The sequence below is a fragment of the Protopterus annectens genome, chromosome 7.part0 (assembly GCF_019279795.1).
Source record: "Protopterus annectens isolate FY-2018-M chromosome 7.part0, PAN1.0, whole genome shotgun sequence".
NCBI classification, from domain to species: domain Eukaryota; kingdom Metazoa; phylum Chordata; order Ceratodontiformes; family Protopteridae; genus Protopterus; species Protopterus annectens.
In genome coordinates, this window is record NC_056739.1 from 87,502,061 (window position 1) to 87,528,324 (window position 26,264).

General features: G+C 40.5%; 1 protein-coding gene across 6 annotated transcripts in view; it reads left to right on the top strand.

The window, feature by feature from the left end:
• PPP1R12B (protein phosphatase 1 regulatory subunit 12B) overlaps window positions 1-26,264 on the top strand; it is a 1,629,528-nt gene that overhangs the window by 1,563,247 nt on the left and 40,017 nt on the right. For all 6 annotated transcript variants that reach the window (XM_044076504.1, XM_044076507.1, XM_044076505.1 and 3 more), the window contains exon 10: window positions 14,807-14,857. In XM_044076504.1, the coding sequence (XP_043932439.1) occupies window positions 14,807-14,857 (51 nt within the window). The remainder of the gene's footprint in view (window positions 1-14,806; window positions 14,858-26,264) is intronic.

Genomic DNA, 26,264 nt, shown 5'->3' on the forward strand with positions numbered 1-26,264 from the left:
GGTTGAAAATGAGCTTATGTGCAAGACTTAGTTGGGTATAGGTTAGGTGATTGGGTAGTTCTAGCCATTTTAGTTTTTGGAGTGAGGAACAGTGGTGGGTGTAGGACCTCTGGCTGGTGGCGAATTTGGCTATTTTGTTATAGCAAGAGGAAAGTTGTTTTTTTAGAGATGACTGTAGGTTACAAAGGAGTGGAGCACCATAGAGAAGGGAGGGGATAAGAAAGGAAGTAGAAAGAGTGATCTTAGTGGCAGGTGTATGTAATGGTTTTGTCGGTAGAGCATGCCTAGTTTTTGGTGGGTTTTTTTGATATTATGTTGTAGGTGGGAATTAAATTTGAGCTGGTCATCAATTTGGACCCCGAGTAGCTTAGTCTCTGACACCAGATCCAGAGGTGAGTTATTTTGACTAGTAATAGAGAATGTATTCGTATTGATGGAAGTGCCTTTGAGGGGGTAAATAACATTAGTTTGGTTTTAGAGGCATTGAGTGCTAGGTGATTATTCTTCATCCATTGCTCAGTGGTTGAAAAGGCTTCTTGAGTAAGCTTTAGGAGTGTGGGAATGGATGTAGCAGAGCAGATAATAGTTGAGTCATCTGCATATTGGATAATGTTTGAGAATGGGATAGCAGTGCGGAAATCGTTTATGAATATATTAAAGAGAAGGGGACCCAGTATGGATCCTTGGGCAACTCCTGTGAGGGTATTAAGAAATGAGGAGGTGGCCTTTTTCCATTTTACAGCTTGATATCTGTTGGATAAGTAACTGGAGAACCAGTTTAATGTAGAGGGAGATAGGTTAAGTTTTGAGAGTTTAATTATGAGTAGGTTGTGTGAGATAGTGTCGAAGGCTTTAGAGAGGTCAAGTAGTAGGGTAGAAACAATTTGGCCAGAGTCACGGGCTTTATTTACAGTTTCAAGGAAGGAGAGGATGGTTGTCATAGTGCTATGATTTGGTCTGAACCCGTGTTGTGTGGGGGTTATTAAATGATTATCTAAGAGATGTGGTAGGAGTTGTTGTTGGATACACTTTTCTAGGAGTTTGGATATGGGAGACAAGATGGCAATGGGGCGGAAATTAGATACATTGTTATTGTTGCCACCTTTATGTAAGGGTATGATAAAGGCCTTTTTCCAGATTTGGGGCACAGTATGCTCTTGGATAGAGCGGTTGATAAGAATGCTAATGGGGTAGGCGATTACTTCTGCAGCTATGCTGAGAAAGTAAGAAGGGATGTTATCTGGAGCATTAGTGCATGGCTTCAGTTTCAGAAGGAGTTTCTTTATAGTGGATGTGGGTATAGGTTTTAATGAGAATAGAGGGGGGTAGGAAGAGGGGCTATTAAGAGGTGATGATGATGTTGAGAAAGTCAGAGTTGGAGAAGAGGTGGAGGGTGGAGAAATGATGTATGGAGAAATATTAACATTAATATGCAAATATCGATAATATTTCTGACCGGGGGATCAAACAAAAGTATATGTAGTACATATATAGTATGATGTGTGCATGTTAGTCATCTCCTTTCTGTGTCATAACCACTTACCATCCTGGTCTTGTACAGGTGTGTTTATAGTCTTTAAGCCAAGTCCATTAATGTATGAAATAAATAAATAAACCTGTGTAAGTTGGTATGTATCCATGTTACCCACCTCCTATTATGGCTGAACAACTAATAACCTAGGTTTCAGCATCACTACATGGATAATACAGGAGGGGCAAGGGTAGAACTAAACAGCCAGAGGCCAGATCTTATCTTTTTTTTTTTTTTTTTTGAGGGGAAGGCATGGAATAACAACCACATTCTTGTTCTGTGTTCAAAGACAAAGTATCTAAAAGTCATAGTGGTATGAAAAAGGTATCAGTCTTTATGAACAGGCAGTAAAAAGAATCCAGGCAGTATTCTCAAAGCTTTAATAATTCCACAAACGAATCACAGAATAAAACCACAACCAAAGATAAATGCTTTCATTCTAGAATCCCCAAGAGTTCATCAAATAAAAGAAGACAACTCTAATTCACATTTTTAAAAACTCTAATAATCACATGATTGCAAAACGGTGGCTTTCTTAAAGAGATACATTGCCCTGAGTGTAGCATGGCTATTATAAAAGACCTATCATTTAAATGCAACACCAAGTCCTAACTAAAATTAAAGAAAAAAGGACTCACTTATCTAAATGTCTCTTTTTTTGTTGTTGTGTCTTTTGGCTTTTCCCGGTTAGGGGTTGCCACAGTGGAACTCCGGTCCGCTAATGATTGGCAGTAGATTTTTATGTGCCGAGTTGCTGGCCCTTGACGCACAACCTTCAACGAAGGTATGCCCATTCACGCATGTCTCCACACAGAAGACACTCTAGCTGAGAATCAAACAGGACAACGTCTTACTGTGAGGCGACAACGCTACTGCAGCACCACCACCGCAGCACTTATCTAAATGTCTCTAAGGTACTAAAATATAAAATGTCAAGATAAAAAAAAAACATAAAAACATAGTCTTTTTCAGAATTACATTCTGTTTCAAAAATATAAATAAATAACTTTAAAGGGCTTTAAGATTTAACAAAAAATAAACATTTTTATGTATAAAAAGTTTTTTTTTACCTCTCTAAAGCCTTCTTTTTCAACAGACAAGCTATAGAATAGTTCTCATTCAAACCCAGATATCTAAAAGCATCCACAGCTAATTGCCAGAACAACTCTCTAATTTCAAGCAGTAATGTCCATGCACCCCACCCCCACCTCAGTTACCAGACATAACTTGGTCCACTACTATAAATCTGAACTCGTGTTCTGGAAAAACTAATAATGTTTTGCTAAGGCATTACTATTTTTTTTCTTCTTGATTCTGTAAAGATGTTCATATATTCATTCTTTTAAAGTGCATTCTGTCTTTCTGATGTAAAAACATTGGCATCCGTGACACACGGCTACATAAACAGCCCCTTTAGTTATACAGTTAAACTTCTCCTTTATAAACTCTACCATTAATCAAACATTGTTCACCCACCTCCACCCATTTACAATACTGGCAGTGACCACACTTCCTCATCCTTTTAAATGGTGCATTAGGCATATAATTCCTGGGGACCTTTTCTAAAATATTTTTCAAAGTACTACCCTTTTTGTAGACTACCACTGTTTTTCCTCCACTTTCATATGAACTTCTGTATCATGCTCCATGATGGCCCAATTATTTTTTAAGACCCACTTAATAATACCACTAGCCATATTAAAAGTAGCAATAAATGCACTCTTTGTTTATGGTGTAACTACTAATGGAATTTACATAAGAGACCAGCATAGTGCAGGAGCAGTACAGATATAGCCTACAGTATGGTGTTAATGACTTCAAACTGACTGAAAAGCTATACAAAAATAAAAATAAAGAGCTGTCTAGCTGAGCTGTCCAGTAAGTCATGGATGCAAAAACAGAGGGGGTCTAGAGATTATTTTGCAAACGTGCTTTACATTGATGGGATCACTGTCTGTTGAGGCAAGAGCTACGTAGGATCCTGATGGGAGATGTAGTTCATTTAACACTGCTTTTCTTAGTATTTCAGATGTCAGCATCTCTCTTGTACAACAGTTACAGATGACGTACTTATCAGATGTACTTTGCAATCTGCGAGCCTAGTATTAACACTGACTATGGTGTGAACAAGCACACATCTCAGAAATCAAGGGAAACACGTGTATGTGTGTGAGTGTGTGTGTGTACTTTCAGACCGCAACTTTGAAACCCAACACTACGACACCATACTTAGGAAATGGAAAACATGCTTGTTATGATGCGTAAAGAAGGACATTTAAGGTAAGATGGAATGGGAGTGGGAGAGTGAGAAAAGCAGAAAAGGGAGACAAGTGTTGTGGGGGCAGTTAAGGTACATGAAAGGAAAGCTACTGGATTTATGTGCTGTATTGTACACTACACTCAAAAAGGCAAAATGATAACAGACTGGGGTACAGAATATAGGGGTGGGGTAGGAGGAAGGGGATAATATTGAGGGGATCTTGCAGACTGAAAGACGCTGAATTGCAAGATATTGAAGGAAAAGGAGTTGACTAAGGTCTTTTACTATGAGGGGTTCAACCAATTTGTGCAAGACTGTACCAGACTTCTGCTTATAATTGTAATCAGTGTAGGAGATCATGGATGTACACATTAAGGAACCATTAGTCAACTGTGATCATGCCACCATGTGGTTTAGAGTATAGTATAGTGTAAGAATACAAAGCAATAGTGTGACATTTTAGGAGAGTGAATTATCAAGGATGTGTTAAGAGACTAGCCACAATGTTAGGGAGTAAGTAAGCTGTAAGAATGGGTTGGAATGGAGTATTCAGTGCAGTGCATAAAGGTGTGAGGAAGAGAGAAAGAAAGGCAAAAACAAGAGGCCAGTGTAGCTACAAAGGAAAGTGAAGTTAACAGTTTATAGCAAGTATTTTTATTTTATTTATTTTATTTTATTTATTTATTTTATATTTGTTGACCGGGCTAGTCTAACTGGATATATGTCCATTTTTAGTAGAGGCCCGGTGAGAAAAGTTCCACATAAAAACAAGAACAAAGAGAACATTACAACATCAGTTACAGTTCAATTGTCAGACAAAACAGGTGTTTACATGGTAACTTAGCAAACATGATAGATAAAAGTAAAGCAAAATAGAAAATACCCATAGATTTTTTTTTATTCATAAGGATATGGGAGATTCCCAAATCAAAAGATATAATTGTGGCACAGGAGAAAGAATAGCTATAAACAAGATTGGGGAATTATTTAAGGGCAGTGATGTCATCTAGAAGGCAGTGACATGTTCATACAGTCTTTCCTGGGTACAATAAATCTGGTCTTAAAGTAGCTATAAAATGAGTAATTAGTGTATATCCTAGGATAACAGGAATAAAAATCTTAGTCTGGGTTAGTACAATGACATAGTCAATGGGTTGTAAGGTATAATTTGAGTTTCTTTTTGAATAGTACAGTTGAAGAAAGAGATGTAAGTTCACCAGGAAGTAGTTTCCAGCTTTTTCCCACAGTGTTAGAGAAAAGGGAATCTCCTGCTTTATTGTTAGGTTTTTGTCTAGATACCAGTAGTTTATTTGCTGAGCATAGGTTTGTAACATTTTTGTATGGGCTGATTAGATGAGAATTGGTGTGTTATCTGGATGATAAAGGGTTTTATGGGCAATAATTAGTTGGTGGAATAGAATTTGATTATGCAGTTCTAGCCAACCCAGATGTTTCAGATTTTGGCAGTGGTGGGTTCTGAAAGAGGAGCCGGTAGCAAATCTGGCAATGTTATTGTAGAAGATTTCCAGCTTGTTGAGGTTGCTTTTAGATAGATTAGTGTATATAGGAGAGGCATATAAGAGAGTTGAGATAAGATGGGTGTGGGCAATAGTAGTTCTAGCTAAGGGAGAGAGGAAGGGTTTAATTTTATAGAGGGAGTGTAATTTTCTGTTAAGTGATTTTATTGTGGTGTTGATATGAGTATCATAGTTAAGGTTTTGGTCAATAGTTACTCCTAAGAGTTTGGTGGTAGTGTCAAGAGATGTGACTGTAACATTATTCGATCAGATAATGAAGTCAATTGGGGTGGACTTTTATGTAGGAGTAAAGAGCAATTGTTTAGTCTTTTTGGGGTTAAGGAGGATACAACATTGTGAAAACCATTTTTCTACTAGCTCAAAGACATTTTGGGTGAGGGACTGCAGTTCAGATGGACCTGTAGCTGAGCATATTAATGCAGAGTCGTCTGCGTATTGTATGCATGTAGCTTGGGGGATATTTATAGTTAGATCGTTTATAAAGATGGAGAATAGAAGAGGGCCCAATATAGAACCATGGGGTACACCAAGGGTGACAGGAAAGTGGGTGGATAGACTATTGCCCCCAAAGCACTGCCTGTTGCCTGTTATCTAAGTAGGACTTGAACCACTGTAGTGCTCGAGTATCAAGTGAGAGGGACTTTAAAATATTCAACAGTAGCTGATGGTTAACCATGTCGAATGCTTTTGAGAGATCAACAAAGATTGCAGACGACAGGGTGTTATTGTTACAGTTTTTGTTAATGTGGTCAGAAAATGATAGGAGGGCAGTAGTGGTGCTATGGAAAGGTCTAAAGCCATGCTGAGAGTTTGCTAACAGTCTATTTTGTAGAAGGTGGTCTAACAATTGATGGTGAATGCATTTTTCCATGATTTTAGCTAAGGGAGAGAGTAGTGCAAGTGGGCAAAAGTTAGAAAGTTCTGTTGAGTTGCCACCTTTGTGTAGGGGGATTATATGGGAGATTTTCCAGATGGATGGGATGGTACCTTCTGTTATGGTTCTATTAATTTGGATCAAAATAGGGTAGGCAATAACCTTAGCTGCTATTTGCAGATATTTAGCAGGTAAGAGGTCAGCAGAGGGGGTAGATTGTTTGTGTTTTTGGAGAAGGGTACAGATGAGGGATGTAGGCACAGGTTGTAGTTGGAATGTAGGTGGTAAGTTAGTTGTGGGGGAGGGCAGATTAGAGGATACAGGAAGTAGAGAGTTAGCAAGTGACTGGATGGCTTCAGTAAAGAAGATATTAAAGGTATCAGCAATTTGTTTGGGAGTCTCTTAGGACCAAAATGAGGTGGTGGAGAATTGTATGAGACACAGTAAAAGGATGCTAGCAAAAAGGCAGCACATACAGTAAGGGCATCAATGGCTAAATTTAATTAGCCAGCAAAATGCATCATGAAGGGTAGTAAGGCCTTTGTAAGGTTCACAGTAGAAAGAAGGAAGGGGCAGAGCTGGTCAGGTTGAGTGAGCAAAGGTGGGAGGGAGATCACAAAGTTGGTCAAAACAGAGGTATTAAATTAATGCCTTGCTCAGTTATCACAATGAAAATTGGGGGGGGGGCATGCTAGGAGTGAATTAGGGCAGAGTGGTGAGGAAACTGGGCAGACAGTAGGGTAGAGAGAGAGAGACAGGAAGTTCAGAAGGACCTGTCTGACCTTAGGGGAATAAAGCACAAGAATAGACAGCCTGCCTTCCAAAGTCCTTAGAAAGCTGGTCATTGTTGGCAGATTCCTTCTTGGAGATTTTCAGCAGGTTGTTGGCAGAGCAGAAATGATTCAGGGAACTATAGACCTGTTAGCTTAACAGGGTCAGTGAAAGTAATGGAGAGAGCGAGAGAAAATCATGAGAGGAAGGCTAGTAGAGAGCTGCAGTCTGTAAGACAGCAACCACTTAAATCTGATCCACTTGTATAACTAGACCATGGGAGAGCTTGACAAGGAGAGTAGCTGTAGGTTCCAGTTGTATAACTAGATTACAGGAAAGCCTGACAAGGGAGTAACCATAGGTGTCCAGTTGTATAACTAGATTACAGGAGAATCTGACAAGGAGAGTAGCTCTAGGTGTCCAGTTATATAACTAGACTACGGAGAATCTGACAAGGGGAGTAGCCATAGGTGTCCAGTTGTATAACTAGATTAAAGGAGAATCCAACAAGGGGAGTAGCCATAGGTGTAGTCTACTTGGACTTCAGTACCACCTTTGACTCAGTTCCACAAATTATGCTGATGATGTGGTTGAGTGTAGGACCAAGGCTGAAGAACTGCTTCGTTGAATTGAAGAATACACATAGTGTGGTGAGAGGAACAATGTCAGGGATTAGGAGAGTAACCACTGGAATACCCCTCAACTGTCCAGATTTTCATAGAATGTTCAAATTTTTGATCTGTGTCTGATAAAATTTGTGATTTTTGGCAAATCATTGAGAACTGGAGTAATTAAATAATGGCATAAGTTTGAATTTCAGACTTCATAGCCAGAAAAAGCATTATAACACAAAACATTTGATTCTAGCAACTTTCTAAGTTTATAAGAGCAATATTAAAAAGCTGTCCCTATTTTTGGGTCTTTGTCCCCCCAATTACTTTTGAGTTTGTCCAGATTTCTCATGCTCAGAGGTGTGATTACCTCCAGTGTCTGTCCTGGGTCCAGTATTCTTCAGTGTGTTTGAAGAGAGAAAAGGGTCAAACTTTTTGCTGACTACAGAAAGATAGGTACAGCAAATTAAGATGGTAGAAAGAGTCCCGCAAGGAATTTTCAAAGGCTGAACAAGGTGACAGCTAGAGAACAAAAGCAACAAATCCAAAGTACTGCACTTAGGTCACAACAGTCCATGTGTAATTTATCAGCTGAGGGGAGGGGCACTAAAAAAAAAGCAAGAAAAGGATTTGGTTGGGGGGTATTTATATCGGGAATAAATCACTGGGAGCAGAGTGAAAAGGCATTGCTAGCAGCAAATAGAATGCTCTGCTGTATCCTCAGGGAAGAGGTACCAGAAGCAAGGCAGTAGTGTGTCCATACTACATGGCTTTGATCAAATCACACCTTAAGTACTGCATCCAGTTCTGGATGCCTTATCAGGCTGCTAGAAGGAATCCAGATGAAAGCTGTCAAAAAGATTCCATGGTCTGGAGAGGACAGGATATGACCAGAGGCTACAGGAGCTAAGCTTCTCACTTGTGTACAGGAATAAACAAGGCAGAACATGATCTTGGTGTACAAGATCATGACTGGGAGATGTGAAGGGGTCTTCATGAGCAGGAAGGACAAAAAGGAAGGAAAGGGGCACAGGCAGCAGACTGTATGCACTAACTACTTCCGGGATCTCTGAAAGTAGTTTTTTTTATAGAGACAGTTGTTGGACCCATGGAAATGAGTAATGGAATGGGTGGTATTGAAGGAATCCGCAGAGGCATATAAAACGTCAAGAGGTAGGTGTAAGAGGGTAAGAGGAAATGGAGAGATGAATAAGGAGTAAAATATTAAAAGCTCTTGCTATTTATTTATTTATTTAACATTTGTTTGCCAGGATAGTTCGACTGAACAAGTGTCCATTTTCAGCAGAGTCCTGGGGAGAAAAACTCCATAAGTTTACAGAGAGAAGAAAAAAATTACAAAAGAAACATTACAAGTAGCATGCAGATTGTAGACTTTACAGTAGTTAGTATACAATAAGAGGATAGTACCCCTTTTGGTTGAAAATACAAGTGTACAAAATATACAATGAGAGTAGATAAGAACTTGGTAGAGCATTGCAAGATGTTTCACAATTGAATAAGCGGATATAAATGTTTAAGTTTCCATATATACATTCAAGCAAATATTCAGGTAAGAGCATATATATATATATATATGGGTGTAGGTTAGAAGATCGACAGCTGAGATAACCAACGCATGAGCGGGTGCCAGATGATCGACACTCGGAAGACCGACGCTACGGATGAAAACTCCGACGCCAGGGATAGTGAGTTGGAAAGAAGGCTGTGTGAGTATGCGGTGGTGATGGACGTTAGGGTGCGACTAAGGTAAGTGTGGATAGTGACAGTCTGTGGGGATAGGGGTGGGTTAAGTGAGTTAGGGTTAGGGTGCGGGTTGGGTAAGTGTGCGGTAGTGGTATTTTTTGGGTTAGGGGCGGGTTAAGTGAGTTAGGGTTAGGGCGCGGGTTAGGTAAGTGTGCTTGGTAGTGGCAGTTTTGGGTTAGGGGCGGGAAAAGTGAGTTAGGGTTAGGGGCGGGTTATGTAAGTGTGCGGTAGTGGTATTTTTTGGGTTAGGGGTGGGTTAAGTGAGTTAGGGTTAGGGCGTGGGTTAGCTGAGTGTGTGATAGTGACGGACCTTAGGGTAAGGGTTTGGGTTAGGGTTGGACGTAGTTGTGTGTGTGAGGTTTAGTGTGGGTTTGTGAGGATTTTGGTGTGCTTGTGTTCTGTGTGTGGTTTTGGATAAGGGGATGTGTTTTGTTAGTTGATTGTTGTTATTGTGGTGTGTGCAGTGTGTGGGGTTTCGTGTTTGTGGACCGTCGGTTACTTGTTTGTCGGGCATGTGAGGTGTCGTGTTTCTGGTTTGTCGATAATGTGGTGTCGATGTTTTTGTTGTCGGTGAGAGTGGCTGTCGATCTTATGACCTAGAACCATATATATATATATATATATATATATATATATATATATATATATATATATTACATACACATACACACACACACACACACACACACACACACACACACACACACATGAACATACACTCATATATAGGTTATTGCTCATACATGGATAGGTATAGTTAGTGTGTGTTGTTTGTGTACTAGAGCAGACTATATAGGGTTATTGTCTTCTACTGTTAATCAAATGTAATGTCATGTAATTACATCCTTTGAGAGTACAGTACCCCATCTTCTGCAGTGCTTTATGGACACAGACTTAAAATTCCTTCATAAAGGGCATTTTTCTCTAGCTTCAGCTTGCCTGCTGGTGCTTCTTTCATAGATTCAATAGGTAGCACTAAACCAGTTTAATGACGTGTTCCCCAAATGGCCTCCTAGACAGTCTGTATCACTGATGAGAAATTTGAATTTCATGAATGAGAAGCTTACACTGCTTTCTCTGTGTTGATGAAAATGGCAGATTGGAAGTCTATGTCCTGGAGGATATTGTTTAGTTGCAGTCACCTCATCCAGAAAGATTTCAGAGTTGCAGGTCCAAATGTGCTCCGAGATCTCATGGTCTTCTTCAAGGCAAGGACAGCACTTAAAATGAATACACTGTTCACACCTAAAGTGGGGTCTGTGATGATTTTGAATTTCAATTTTCAATTGCCTGTCTTTTTCCTAAGCAAGATACCCAAGTCAAAAGGATTCTGCACAATATGGATGCCCTTAGGGCCATTAAGAGATGTACTAGGCCTATCAAACCCTTAAGGCAGTCAGACCACTTGCATGGGCCCTTTATGAAGACAGTACAAGAGGCAGCCTGTGGTGATAAAGACTGTTTCCTTTAATGCCTTTTGCTATGGCAAATGCCACAAGACTTTGTCTAGGGAGATAAGTGCTCACTCCACCAGATCACCATCTACCATGGCAACATTTTTTATCAGGATGTTACCCTCTTTTTTTGATCCTCACTGTGCACAGCACTTGAAACATTACAAGCTGAATGTTCCATTTGGAGACAAAGCTGGCTTTGCTTTGGTCATTTTACAAGTTGTGTTTTAACCTGCCATCCTGGAGGTGGAAGCTTGCGATACTGATCCATACACTTCCATGGGTCCTGTGGATCCAGTGACAATGGAAAAGACAATGTATAAAGCACAGAAGTGTAAGCAAAGTTTACCATAACAGTAGATGTATGTGTCTACAGCTATTGTTCACTGGATACTCTCTCTCTCTCTCTCCTCATCCACATGTATATAATAGGATCATAGGACATTACCTGGCTAATGGCCATAGGGCCCTTACAAGCCTAGCCAGATTTTACCCTTATTTCCACGATCAGTACATATTGCCCCTGTCCAAGAGGGACACAGGTGGAAATCCCGGGGTGTATTTACAGTTACCCATCCACTCGTCCAGATTGCAGTTGAAGAGGGCTAATGAAATGCTGTGTTTGACATGAAGTAGGAGCCTGTTCCAGACGTGAGGTAACTTCTGGGAGACATATCTATCCTTCCAGCAGATTCTATTAATGTCACATACCTGGTTAAGGTAAAGAGTAACCCATGTACCATTTGACTTGCAGATATGCAGCATTTCCAATAAAGCAGGGTCAGAGATTGCCTTATAAGCAAGGCAGAGATCACCACTGAGTAGTCTGTATGAAACAGAATAAAGTGACAGTGATTTCAGATGATCCACACAGGACAGATGCTGAAGACCTTGGATTTTCCTTGTTAGGAACCTTTGTGGTCTCTCCAATTGCTGCAGGTGCTTGGAAAGGTACATACCAAAGGGAGTGTTGTACTCAATTATTGGCCTGATGAGGGAAGAGTACAGGGAGGTTATAACTTCTTTTTTTTTTCAGGAGGCAATGCCCTTACTTATGAGATGAGCAATATAGAATGCCCCTCTTATCACTTTGGAGACATGGTGATAAAAGGTAAGGTTGCTGGCAACCTGTGTACACAGTTTTCTCACCATTGAGTGCGTACTTAGAGTGTTGTTATTGATATGGTAGTTAGCAGGAACATCGCTCTTACCAAAAGGGATGATAATGTATTTTTTGCACTGAGTTTAAGGCCATGACTTGGCACCAATCATTTGTTTGTGTAAGACCCTCTTGTAAGATAACATCATTTGGAGATTCTATGATGGCTCTAAGTTTGCAGTCATCAGCAAATGTTGTCAGCCACAGACCTTTAGTTTTTGCTTGTACTTTGGAGAAATGGACTCCAAACAGTAGAGGCCCCAGGCCTGATCCCTGTGGAACACCACTGGTTACAGGCCTGGTGCTGGAGATGGATTCCACTATTTTGACTGTATGTGTTCTCACTGAAACATTTAATGACCCATCTAACATTATAAGGGTTCATACCTAGCTGGGTGAGTTTGTCAATGATTCCTGAGTGGGGGAATAGTGTGAAAAGCCTTGGTTAAGTCCAGGTAGGCTGTATGCACAGTTTTCCCCTTGTCCAGGGCCTTGTCTCAAAGACGTCCACCAGGTTTAACAGGCATGATCTCCCTTTGAAAAATCCAAACTGAGTAGGATCAAGTGTTTGGATATTACTTATATCTTTGTTGATAAGGTTTATGATGATTCGGTCTTTGGCCTTGCAGATAAGGCTAGTCAGGCTAATTGGTCTATAGTTCCCGGAGTCAGCTGGGATGAAGCCGGTGCTTAGACTATGATTGAAAAGACTACCCAATAGTGTTGCTAATTCTTTTTGGTGCCCATGTAGGATGCAGCCTGGGATGTTATCGGGTCCTATAGATGCTGTCGTTTTTGCCTTTACGACCTGCTCTTTAGAGATACAAGGTAGAGGACAGGTGGTAGGGATGTTATGGGGTACTTGTAGCAGGTACAGGGGAGTGAAGTTTTCACAGAACCTGTTGGCCAACAGGTTAGCTATGTCCATAGGCTCAGTATATGTGGTATCATTAACTACCAGTTCGGCACAAATCTGGGCCCTTCCTTTTAGGTTAGAAATGTCACTAAAGAATGTCTTATGGCTGTCCTAAGTTGAGGAAGCTAATTTGGATTCGAAGTTTGTTTCAGAGGACCTGACAAGAGGTCTTATTTGCTTGCTTAAGATGAGGAGGGGTGTTTCCAGTTTAGGACTCACTCCTTCTTACTCTTAGACAGCAATTTCTTCCTCTTATTTTAAACCTGTTAATGGCAGCTGTCCACCAGGCAGGTTTGCTCTTCCTTGAGGAGCTTGTTTTGGTCCTATCAGGTACGGCCGGGCCAAGTCAATGCAGTTATGCAGGTGTTTGTATAAGGCATTGCTGTAGACCTCGACATAGTTCCCAGTGCCATCTGATGAGGGGAGGTGCAGTGAAGCTATTTATACCATCCCGTAGGAGATTATAATCTGCTTTGGAGAAGTTTTTTTAGTTTAGTTGCTGCTGTGGAGGGGTCAGGTGTGATAGTTACTTTGAATGAGACTGATTTGTGGTCAGATCTCACCAGGGAAAACCTCACAGTGGGGATGCTACAGTGGTCCCCCATATTGGTAAGCATCAGATCCAGGATGTTGGCACCCCTTGTGGGGGTGTCAACCAGATTGTCCAGGGCATTGGAGTTAACGAAGTCAAGGAACCTTTGGGCAAGTGAGTTTAAGCACAAGTAATTTACCCAGTCAATGGCTGGGTAGTTAAAGTTGCCCAAAACCGTGGTGTTCGGGTGTATTTTCATAGACTCAAGTAGATCCAAACAGGCAGAGTGGGTGTCCTGATTCATGGAGGGGGGTCTTGTAGCTGGCAATGACTTGAATAGGTGTCCTACCAACAGTTAATTGTTATCTCCAAGGAATCATGTTGTTTGACCAATCTGGAGGTGTATTTATCTTTAATGAATATTGATAAACTGCCTCCTTTAGTTTTCATGCCTTTAGTTTGTGGTCTGAACGTGTGGAAGGAGGTATAACCCGGTATGGCTTGGGTACTCTCCACAGCCTTCAACCAGGTCTCTGTGACTGCACAAATATTGCAATTAAAGCTAATTACTCTAACACTGGAGAACCTGTTGCTGACTAACATTATTAGATGATGGGTAATTTCTAGTTATTTTTGTCCCACTGAATTACTTTTGCTTAAGGCCCTACCATGAGTATATGTGTGCATGCAACTTTCTGTCTATGTTAGTCTATGCCATATGCTCCTTCTTTCTCTTTATTTCTTTTTCCTGGTCAGCTTTGAAAAAGAACTGGGGCAGCTGGAGTACCTTGTACCTTTTAAAGTAGGAGAAAACCCTGTCATCTAGAATTTTTAAGCCACTCCCCCATTTGACAGGCAGTTTTGGAATACATGCCAGTGAGTTAACCAAGCTAATCAGACTAGGACCTAGATAATATGAATCCTGTAACACTGGCTTCAGACTTGTACAGCTGCTGTTATGGTGACCTTGTTAATTGAACAGCTGTACTATCAGTTTCATTCAGTGATCAGCCATCTCCGTGCCTCTTCTTGTTAGTGTTATACTGCCATCTTTCGTATCCCACCTGAGCATCTTTCTCATGCTCTTTTCCTCCTACATCTGTCTCTGTTTCTCAGTGTTTGTCCTAGTCTTCCTATTTTCAGAGCAGGTTTATGTTCATGGGAAAGTGCTGAGGAGGTATTAATGCTGTCCCACAGTTTTATACTGTTTTTGTTGGTAGATGAGTATGTGAAGAACCCCTTTCAGGCATGTTGGATGTAAATGTAAAGCCTAGTATCTAATAAGTATTAATTTTATACGACAAGCTCAAGTCCCTTGAAACATAACATGTTAAGCAACGTTCTTACATAACTCTGTTTTACTAATGATTGTTGTGCATTTTCTTCCCTCATACAGGAGAAAAGGGCCTTACAGAGGAAGATGTCAGAGATGGAGGAAGAAGTGAAGGTATGTCCAAGACTGTCTCCAGGTGTAACTGTTTCTACATTTCACTTTGACAAGTGAAGAGTGTGTTAGTTCTTTATTATCTAATGATAAAGGACTTGTGAAGTACAAGCAGTTTACACGGTCCGCAGCCCCTCCTGTTAGTTCTTTTCATGGTATCAGTAAAGAATCCATTGCAGATCCTAGCCATTTTTAAAGTAGGTGTCAGACAGAGGCATATGCTCGCTGAAAGTGGAACTGTGTAATTTATGTAAGTAATTTAAAAAAGTATGTATCAGTGAGAGGCAAGTGCAGATCTTGGATAAGTGTAACTGCATTAAATTCTGTTGTAGTAGTATGTATGACCTCAGCATAAGAGTTCAGCTTTTATACACACACACACACACACACACACACACACACACACACACACACACACACACACACACACACTCTCTCTCACACACACACACACACACACACACACACACACACACACACACACACACACACACACACACACACACACACAGTGCATTCTTTTTTCTCTGCCACTCTATATTTTCTACATGTGCATGTTTAGAGATTTAGAAAAGCTGAGTGCCAAAATGCTGATGGTTAGCCTAACCATAAAAGGACTGTCTTTCTGCAGATTTATATAGCTATATAGTAGTTATTTATAGCAAATTTGAGCCAAAGGCTCTTTAGCAGTGGTTCTTTGTCTGGAAAATAAGAATACAATGATGTTAACATTTCTGGCATGCAATCTGAATAACAGTAACTATACAACATAGTGAAGGCATAGATCAGTAAAATAATTTTAAATTGCTAATGGAGGCTTAAAGAGTGACAGACAAGGTGATACCACTACTGTATTCTAGCAGTCTGCTGGTATCATAATCATGTAAAAAATGGAATTTGAATTCACATTTATTCGAATGCTTGTTGTCATCCTGCAGGCCATCATGTATGCACTTTGTGCTACAGGGATATGTATGATCAAAGCTAGATAGTGTTAAGAGGCTTAGAGCAAAACATACAAGACACCTGTATCAGTCAGTGGGGATACCAAGCCTTCAAGTATAAATAGAACATACAGGAGACTGTTTGTCATTGGGCAGTCTCACCTTCATGCTTAAATAAAACATACAGGACACTTGTGGCTGTTTGTCGGCAGCCATCTCTTCAGGCATAAATCAGATATGCGGATTGTGTGTCCCTCAGTGGGAGGCACCACATAGTATATTAAGAACATACAGGAGACCTATGTTATCAGTGCAAGTAATTACCCATCCATTTGTTCAGATTACGTTTGACTGGAGTAAGAGGAGTACTTTATGTGGTGTGGAATACGGTTCCATATAAGTGGAATTTTGTGTATACCTGTCTTACTACCATGGTCTGTTTATGTTGAAGAAGAGATTGAGATCATTTGAGCGGGTGTTTGCCACCATTGGACTTACAAATGTGTAATAGATCTTTCAGGATAGGAGCAGTATACATGAGGCAGGGGTCACCTGTATATTATGAGAAGAGGGACAAGACTGATAGTCTGTATAGTTGTGATTTGCGCATTTGATTTTGTTAATGAATAAGCGCTATGGTCATTCCAACTGTAGCAAGTGTTTGGTCAGATACATACTAAAAGGGGCATTATACTAAATAATTAGCCTAATGAGTGCCAAGAACAGGGGAATGATAACATCCCTAGAACTGGATTCCATACCTTTAGATGTAAGCTGTGTGATGAAAATGAACTTCCTTACAATATGGATATGTGATGATCAAAGGACAGCTTGTTGTCAATATGGATTCCCAGGCCCCCAACTACAGGATTCATTTTCAGAGGTGTGTTTTGTTAATGAGATAATTACAAGGGGAGTCATGGCTGTCAAAGGATATGATTATATGTTTTTTGGCATTTAGTTTTAGTCCTTGGTTTTGACATCAGCTATTTGTAACAGGTACTCTTGGAGGATTATGGTGACCTCTAGGGAGTTTATGACAGGACAAGTTTGTTGTCAAAAATAGGATTTTTTTAGACTTGGAAACTCACAGATGTGGGCTCTTTGACTCCCAAGTTAGTGCTTGACCAGTGTTCAAACTGACAGGGGAGTCAGAGGTCATAGAGGGGTACTGCAAGAAGGTACCTCAGCATCCTTGGCCTTACGTTCCCTAAATTGTCATTCTGTCTGACTCCCTTACCAACTTCTTAAGCTGACAGGCTTTAGGAGACATCATCCTGCCAGAGTCCTCTTAGTGGATCACTGGTGATGGACAGCTGCACACAGCCTCTAAATCTTTTTCTTTTATATGGCATAGTACATTTTTAATGCCATGGTCACTGCAGCTATTGTTATCGTGTCTGGCATCTGCCTTTCGTGGGTAGCCTAGTTGAGTCTGCACTCACTCCTAGAGGAGCTGATGCACAAAACTCTAAATGTCCATTTAGGGATGATGTCTTTCTTGACAAACTTACAGGAGACGTCATCAAGGACCCCTAGAGGAGAGGGAAGACTATACCTACACTTGAGAGCACAAATTCTTTCACAAGAAGATGACCCTAGACACCAGCAGATGCTGACCAAGTATGGTGATTACTGATATTCCTAGAACCTTCATCCAAATCCCCTAAAATGCCTATGACTACTGTTCCAAACTCTCAGCAGTCCTGTAATGTGAGGTCTCCCAGCAGGTTGCATATTTTCCAGTTGTCCCCAGCCTGAAGCACCATCACTAAATGCATCTGAGTTATGCACAAGCTCCAGTTATTCCTCCAGTGAAAAGGTTCTAAACTTCAGTTTATTGATAACGAAATATGTCCAATTTCTTTACTTATTTAGTTATTATATCTTCATTAATTATCATTTCTTTACTTGTTATTATTTATTTTGATTTTTCAAGGTTCATTCACTTGTCTTTTTGTTCAGTGTACTACCAAGTTAATTGTGTTTATTTTTGCACCATTTCTTGCTTGTGTAAGTATGCAGATGTGATTTAGATCTACTTATAACTGATCCTGTTATGTTTAACCTTTATTGTTGGTCAAAACAGTAGCTTTTTTTTTCTTTTGCAAAAACTTGATTAAATAAGGTAGTGGACATTTTGTTGGAACTTTGAAACTTGATACCATGAGTCCTGGAACTGCAACAAATAAGTGTATGTTTTTGATATTTTGATAAAACTGGAGATTTCTAAAGGGTATTTCATTTACATGAAACATAACAGTATTACCTTCCTGAAATTTTATTAGATGCTTGCTAAACTAATGCCAAAAATAAGCTTTTGGCCTAATGTTTTATTTTTTTAATTTATATTAATTTTTTTTATTTTTCTTATAGTTGTCTACCGGGGTAGTGCATGGATCAATACTGACCAATTTTAGGCTCAGCCCGGATGAAATACAAAACATTTCACGAACAAAAAAGGCAGGAAAATAAATCATGGCAGAGTATTTCATATTAGTTACATCAAAAAATACTGCACGTTGCAGTAAACAAGCAAGAGTGTAATGTGCAATATTTATAGTAGTTTCTAAAGTGGATCAACCTTCGGTAATTCAGTGAAAGGAGAAGTGGAAAAGAGATAGGGATAGTGTGTTAGGTGATATGTCCTGTGCTGAAGCAGGAGCATTTGGCCTGGATGAAGAATTTTTTTTTAGTTGTATTCGGAGTTTGGAGTAAGTGTTGATTTCCTTTAGGTCAATGGGGACAACTTGCCAAAGAGTAGGTGCCTCTGAGGAGAATATGTGTGCACTGCTGTGGAGTTTTGTTCTAGGGGTAATAATAGTTGGTGTGGCTTGTCAGTATCGTCTCAGATTGTATAAAGAGTGTTTTTACATGAAATTTATCTGAAAGGAGTATAAATGTCTGGAGCTGTAGTAGCTTGCAGGGCTGTGATTCTAACAGTAGATTAAATCCTTGATTTGATGTTGTGAAGTTTCAGCTTGTGGCCACTAACAAACTCTCAAGCCCCCCCTTACCCATAATGCACTATCCCCTAGCACACCTCAGATCTTGTTTGCCGCTTTTGTGTTCGGACATGGTTGCTGTGAGCTCTCAAGCTTAATGTTGTTATTTTTAAGATATGTCTAAAGTTATTGTATTTACACTCTTTATTTCCTTATCTTTAATAATAGAACTTATATATTTATCTTTTGTTATTGTAGTATCTGCTTTACCTCCCTTTCCTGCATTTTTGTGTACTCCCTTTTTTACCCTAGTTGGTAAAACTTTCCTTTACCTCTTTTTATACACATAGTGTTTACTTGATGCCATTATTGGTATCTTTCTCTCTTTCTCCTTTTCTTTGGGTATATTCAAAAAAAAAAGTTTCTTGTATTTTTCTGCTATTTGTTGTTTAGAAATGTCTGATAAGCCATTAGTGTTTTAAAAATGTCAGAAATGCAGTCACAAATTGCCACTTTCTGACTCTCACCACTTATGCGTGTATTGCCTTGGCCCAGATCACCTTCAAACAGATTTCAAGATTTGTAAATCTTTTAATGCTAGGGCCATTGCTGAGAGGAAAAACAAACTGATTTTAAAAGGTTTGCTACTTTCCTCTTCTTCGGAAGATCTATCTGGGGCTCAACCCCCCCCCCCAAAAAAAAACCTAAGCAGAAGGAACTTTCTGGCAAATATTTGGGACCATCTGGGTACTCATCCCCATTATGGGATCCGATGATGGAACCCCCAAAGAAAAAAACATAAGAAATCGGATCCGATACCTGCACCTTCCCCAAAGCCGGCATCGGAGACTAAATCAACTTCCTCTGATTTGATCTGAAGTCGTTACCAAGGACCTGTTACTCTCCCACTATAAATCCGTTACGCTCTCAGGTACAAGCTCCGTTTTTGGAATCCTGCCAGAGTGCCAGGTCTCCCTCAGTGGCATCATATTATTCTTCCAGAAGCCTGACCGAGGCTGATGTGGCTAGAATGATGAGGAAGTTTGTCTTGGTGCAGATTAAGGGGCAGGAAGCCCTTGCTAGTACTACACCTCCAATCTTGGCTCCTTCTCCAATTCCTCTTGTTGTTTTGAAGCCTTTGCATCTGAGTCACCTGGATCAGTCTTTTTAGTATCCAGAGATCATAGTGTCTTTATCCGCAAGGATTTCTCTGAAGGTGTTGGCTCTGAGTGCTTCAGAGCTGGATGACTCTCGTAGACAAAATGTCCCTGTCAGATCCGTGGCATTAGAGTCAACTCCAAAGCTGTCAGAGCCATCTTTGCTCCTTGAAGCTTCAGCATTGGATAGTTCAGCTCCGACCTCTGCCTCAGGTGGATTGTCTTCAGGGCAGGGAGAGCCGATGGGTCAGAAGCTTGGCTTCTTGGCTCCATCATCTTCTTTCGCCCTGAAGCATTCTGCTTTTGAGGTGGTGGAGAGAGTCTTCTCTGCTTCTGCAGGACAGACAGTTCCTCCCCCTTTGGATCTAACCTGTGGATCCCATATGTCTCCGTGCCTTGAGCCCCATCATTCCAGGGACAGCTAGCCTAAAGCCTCTGGCTACCAAGCAAGGTATTCCTATTTCTTCAGATACTTCTCTAGAATGTCCCATTGAACAAGTCTGTAAGAAGAAGAATTGCAAAAAGAGGCACTTGGACTCCCCTCAGGAGTCCGTCACTGAAGATACAGACTTTGATGACGGGGAAGGATCCCCAAGATCTCCACCTGAAGATCTCTCATTTGGAGCATCCTAAAAATCCTTAAGCAGAGGGGTGGTTGGTCCAGTGATAACCTTTCCAAAGAGGAATCTGTATTCCTGGAGGCCTTTGGGTCTGTCCCATCTACCTCCTAGGTGACTCCGTCTGCAAATGAGCTCATTGATTTGATCTCTAAGTGGGTGTGGAAGGAACCAGACACAGTTGAGCCAATCCTCAAAAGACTAGACTGGATTCAACCTGAGTGTAGGTAACATCATTCACAATCAGCTCAGTCCATTGCTGCATTGTGCTTTTGAAATTATGAACATAATTACGATGGTGGCGCCTTATATGGCAGCGGCTTGTCCGGCTTCAGTTATGCACTTTTTGTTTTTGTGGCATAGCTCATGATTTTTTTTGAGACGGTGAGTCCTTTTTGTTTGTTGTGTGTGGATGTTGCAGCAGTGGTGTTCGTGGTGTCCATTGGTGTCCTCATTGGAATTATTGCCTGTTTTTGGTAACATTGGAGTGGTGGAAGTTGGGCCTGCAGTGGTGAGCCGAGTTGATGCGGAGTGCGGGAAGTGGAATTCATGGGACTTATTGGGACTTTATTTGATTTTATTGGGTCTTGTGTTAACTGGATTGGACCTTGGGATGTGGCGGATGGTGTTGAAGAAATGGAAATGGTGACGGTGATGGTCTGGATGGTGGTTTGTGAGTTCAAATGTGCTGGATGGAAGGACTCAGGCTTGGATGTTGCTGGTGTGGCCATTCAGGCCTACAGGTAGCAGTGGTTGTAAGACTGTGGTTTTGAGAGTATGGTCAGAAGGAAGGACTGGAACTTGTATGTTGCTGATGATGCATGGGAGATGGCGGCAATGCAGAGGGTGATTGTAGTATTCCATGAATCTTGCTCGGTTTTTAAAGCTTTTGGTCTTCGGTTGGCTCATTTGCACTGTTGCTGTGTATATGTATATGTATTTTTGTTGTTTCTGGTTTATATGTTGTTTTGTTCTGTTTTTGTGCATGCGCTTGGAGGAACGGAATTTCATTCAGCTGTAACTCGTGTATGATTGAATGACGATAAAGTTACTTTTGACTTGATTTTTGACTTTGAACTAAAAAATGCCTTGTGATTATTTTTGGCTTAGGTAGTTACTTTAGCCTCAGACTTGGCTTTGGTGGATTTTATCAAGTTCCTGAGTTAATTTCAGCGACAATGTTTAGGAGCAATCAGAAAAGTATCTGACAACTATGCTAAAATGTTATTGGCCTAGCTGATAAAGGAAAAGAAGAGGGAAAAAAACATGGCAGCATGAAAAAAATGATCATTCTGTGCCAGAGATGTGCGAGTTATTAGGAGGGGGGGATCATCCCCCTAGAACAGGGATGGACAATTAATTTTCCCAAAGGGCCACGTGAGAAACTGGGACTGTTTTGGAGTGCCAGATCAATAGGCTGAACTCAGTCCTGCTCTACACTAATTTTCTCTCTTTATAAAAAGCATTAAATTGTATGTTTTTGATTAGCTGCTACTGGTAGATGCTAAGGTTAGGCTATGAAAATGTGGAACAGGCATAGTAAAAACACCAACATTACATCTATTTAATCAACATTTAATCAAGAGTCACAGAAACAATTTTGAAAATGTGCAGAAAACTTCTCTTACCCTTGAAGTACACAATTCCTTGAAAATGCAGTTGAAACTAAATTCCTTAAAATGCACCTGAAACTCAGTTCCTTGAAAAATGCAGCTTGCTAGTTGGGGTAGAGGATTCAGGCTGTAGTTTCCTGTAGCTAAGGTACAGGGCTTGATCCTATGCAAATTACTAACCACCTGCTTAACCCTCTTACACACACACACACACACACACACACACACACACACACACACACACACACACACCTACCTCACTCACAAACACACACACACCCACACACACACACATACACACACACACAAAACTGCATATTTATAATTTACCAAATGAGTAATACATCACTCCTCCCATGCAAATGTCAGCATAGAATGGACAGCAACACTGAGTGACCTGGGGTTTCAGCACCATCAAAAACACGCTGGATACCCAGAGAGAAAAACCTGAATTTCAAAATTTCAAAATATTCAGTCAAGATATGCAGACATTTTGGTGTCTACCTGAGAAAAAAGTAGAAAAGAGAAAGCTTTGCTGTTGTTGCCATTCTGGAATTATAATTTAATTAGTGGAATGTTTGTACTTTAAAATGTCTGGTTCACTTCTCCATCTTGACCATGTAAATAATCAGTTGGCAAACACTATTGCTTAATTTAACTTCTGGAACAGCTGTTTACAAGGAGTTTGCACCATTTCTTCACAAGATAGTACCAAAGTCTACCACAATTGTTATTTGCCTTGTGCTGAGAACCTCAGCAAGAAAATAGCAGTTCCATTGGGTACAACATGCAATATAAACTCAAAGGAAACAAAACAGCTTATTGTATTATAAATACCCTTATATATTTGTAATTAGCTACAAACTGTATTACTTCATGTATTTTAATTGTACAGACAAGAGACTCCTGACACAATGCTTTCTTTTCCTTCATTAAAAAGTAGTTTGAATGTCCTGGAATGCAGCATTACTCATTTTTTGCTGGATCAAGTAATAAACTTTTGCACTTGTAGCAATGGCAATGGAGTGCAATATTTTTATCTGCAGTAGCTTTATACTGTTACAGAAAAACTTGAAATACGCTTTCTTTACTAATACTTTTTAAGTAGTGTCTGCTTATCTGTAAAGGAAAATATATTTGGCACAAAATGACACAGATACACACACACACACACACACACACACACACACACACACACACACACACACACACACACACACACACACCTACCTACTTCTTAGACACACAGCCGCACACATCCCTACCTACCTACTTTTTAGACACACACAGCCCAACTACTTACTACTTAGACACACACACACACACACACACACACACACACACACACACACCTGCCTCTCACTTGTCCATTTATGGTCCACAGTCCAAACATCTTCTGGAATTCATTCCATGCACACAGAAGATGAAGATGTAAACAATCAGTCGCACAGATGCAGAAGATGTCTGTGTGACTGGACTCAAAGGGCATTCTTAAAGAAGAATGCCCTTTAAAAAAACCAAAAAAAAAAACTTTTTTTTTAATTAAAAGTAATCTCCTGGCCAGCAGATAGTCGGGGGGTGGGGTGGGGGGGGTGTAAGTTCTTGCCTTTAGTAAGTGTTTTGTCTGACTTCCAAGTTCTGACAGTCCGGTCAGGGACAGCTAAAGGGCCGGATGTGGCCTGAGGCCATGCATTGCCCATGTCTGCTGTAAAAGTCCAGGTCATTACAAAACTTTTAGTGTAAGAATGGGAGTGGTTTTTATATAAGGGCCTTTAAGCAGGTGTTTAACAGGTTTTACCAAGGGCAGTAGGTGAGGTTAGGATTCTGTGTGCTAAAGTGTAAGAAGAGAAAATTCTCTTAAGTCTGTTCGGTACCTTACCTTTATCCACAGGAAGTAGGGTTAGTATTGACTAAAAGATTATTTCCTGCTAGCAAGGAAGTTGAAATGGCTACTGGATCAGATCTAAGATGAGAAAACGAGAATTTCTTAGCTTGAGGCACCTTGTAATAAAGCAAAATGCATGAATCACAATGCATGTAGATATAAACTAGCATACATTTAAATCTTTTTGTGTACTTCTGGACCTGCTGGCTTTAGAGACTATGCTTCATGATAGAAATAGTGCTATCCTATTACAGTTTTGAGAATGGAGAAGGGGTAATTTCCTTAAATGCCATACCCACTATTTCCACACTTGAAGCCTACACTCAAGATCTTCAGTTCCTGCATACTTATGCATTAGTGTACTCAAGATACATGAGAACACAACCAGTTCTCCTAATATATCTGTGCTACCCCTAACTTCTGTAAGGGCTGCTGTGGCTGTTATGTATCCCTCTCTAAGCCAGAAAAATGCAAGTCAGACTTCTCATACTCACTTGCCGGACTTCGACATCTGAGTCACTATCACAACTTTAGTCACGTGTAGTGTAGGTAGACATTCTGCTACTTACAATTGGGTTAGATGTGCAACTTAAGCCTTCTGAATTAAGGCCTGCTAGCCCTTTGGCGAGTAGTTCAGTAAGGCTGTTTGCTTTTGTTTTCAGTCATTCCCTACACAAAGCTTGAATCAGACTAACTTGCTTCTAACCATTATGTTTTGACACTGCTGTTGTAGTTTTGCTTTGGCTTATCTTATCTGCTCTGTTTTCTTCTGCTTTAATCCGTTACTTCATCCAGTCCTATCTTTTCATAAGGAAGGTAGCACATTATTTTCAGATAAGTTCTTATCTAAATACATTTTAAGTAATAACCCTATTTTAAATCAATATTTTCCTCAGACATTTAGATTATTGCAATTTTTGAGTATTTAAGAGGCCCAGTATATCCTGCAGTATCTTCCAGTATGTACATGTTGAAATGTGTAGTGTTTAGCTAGCTCTGTGGCACATAATAATGAAGACTTGACTGTGACTATGATGAACCAGGAGCTAGTGAGCAGGATGTGAGAAAGGAGGGAAGAGGCAGCTCATGGTGGCTCATCCAACTTGGCGGGGTGGGGGTGGCAGTGGCAGCCTGTCCACTTGTATAACTGAGGCAGTTATTGTAGCTTGTAACATTATAAGACATGTCTGCTCATCAAGCAGCATATTCACAATGCATTCAGGATTTGGTACATGTGCAAAACTGTATGTGGATCACTCGAACTGTAAGATGTGAATATGCAATGTGATAGTGTTCAATCTCGCCGTTTGTTCTTACACATGGGTTCGGAGCCGATCCTCGGCTCCGTGTCGGCCGCTTGCAAGCTCTGCATCGAGAAGAAGCTCGAGACAACCTAATACCCACAATCCCCCTCTGCCTTTACCTCAGATCTAGTTTGCCGCTGCTGCGTTCGCATCACTGGGATCGAGCTCGAGCAACTTCAGATAAGAAATAACTTTATTATTGTTATTTTTCAGGAAAAATTTATTCTAAAGTGCTATTTGGTAGACATAGTGTTTGTGTGTGTGGTAAGGTAGAAATACTCGGTACCGTTAAGTTTAATTAAACTTATTAGAGTTTTTCGGGGCCTACCACCCCTTACTTGAATTGACAACCGGACTGACTTGTATATCGGATTCGACATATTTACTGGATTTGTCACTCTACTGGACTTGACTTTTTTTTCTCTTACCGGTTTCTTCTTTAAGATGTCTGAGAAAATTAAATCGGGTTTTAAACGTTGCCAGTGTGGCCAAAAAATGTCAGTTACTGACAACCATAGTTCCTGTGTCTACTGCCTTGGCCCTCTCCACTTACAAGAGGACTGTTCAATTTGTCACTCTTTTAGTGGGAGGGTCATGACAGATAGGCGCAGGAAACTCATGGACAGGGGGTTATTAAAACCTTCCTTTCAGGAGGCTCTGGATGCTTCAGACCAGGCATCCAAATCCTCGAAGGAATCGAAGACGTCGGAGCCCAGGTCATCGGCTCCGAGCTCTTCGAGTAAAGTTAGATCACCGGTTCCACAGACTTCGGGGCCGAGTGTTCAACTGTTGTCAGTTTCCGAGCCTCGAGTCTTGGAACCGGTGATGGAGCTCCCTCCCCCGACACTGTTGAGGTCGGCTCCGTCTTCGGTTCCTTCGACCCGTTCTTCTAAGCCCCTCTCCGACATCGATGTGGACCGTGTGGTGCAGAAATTATTGGAACAT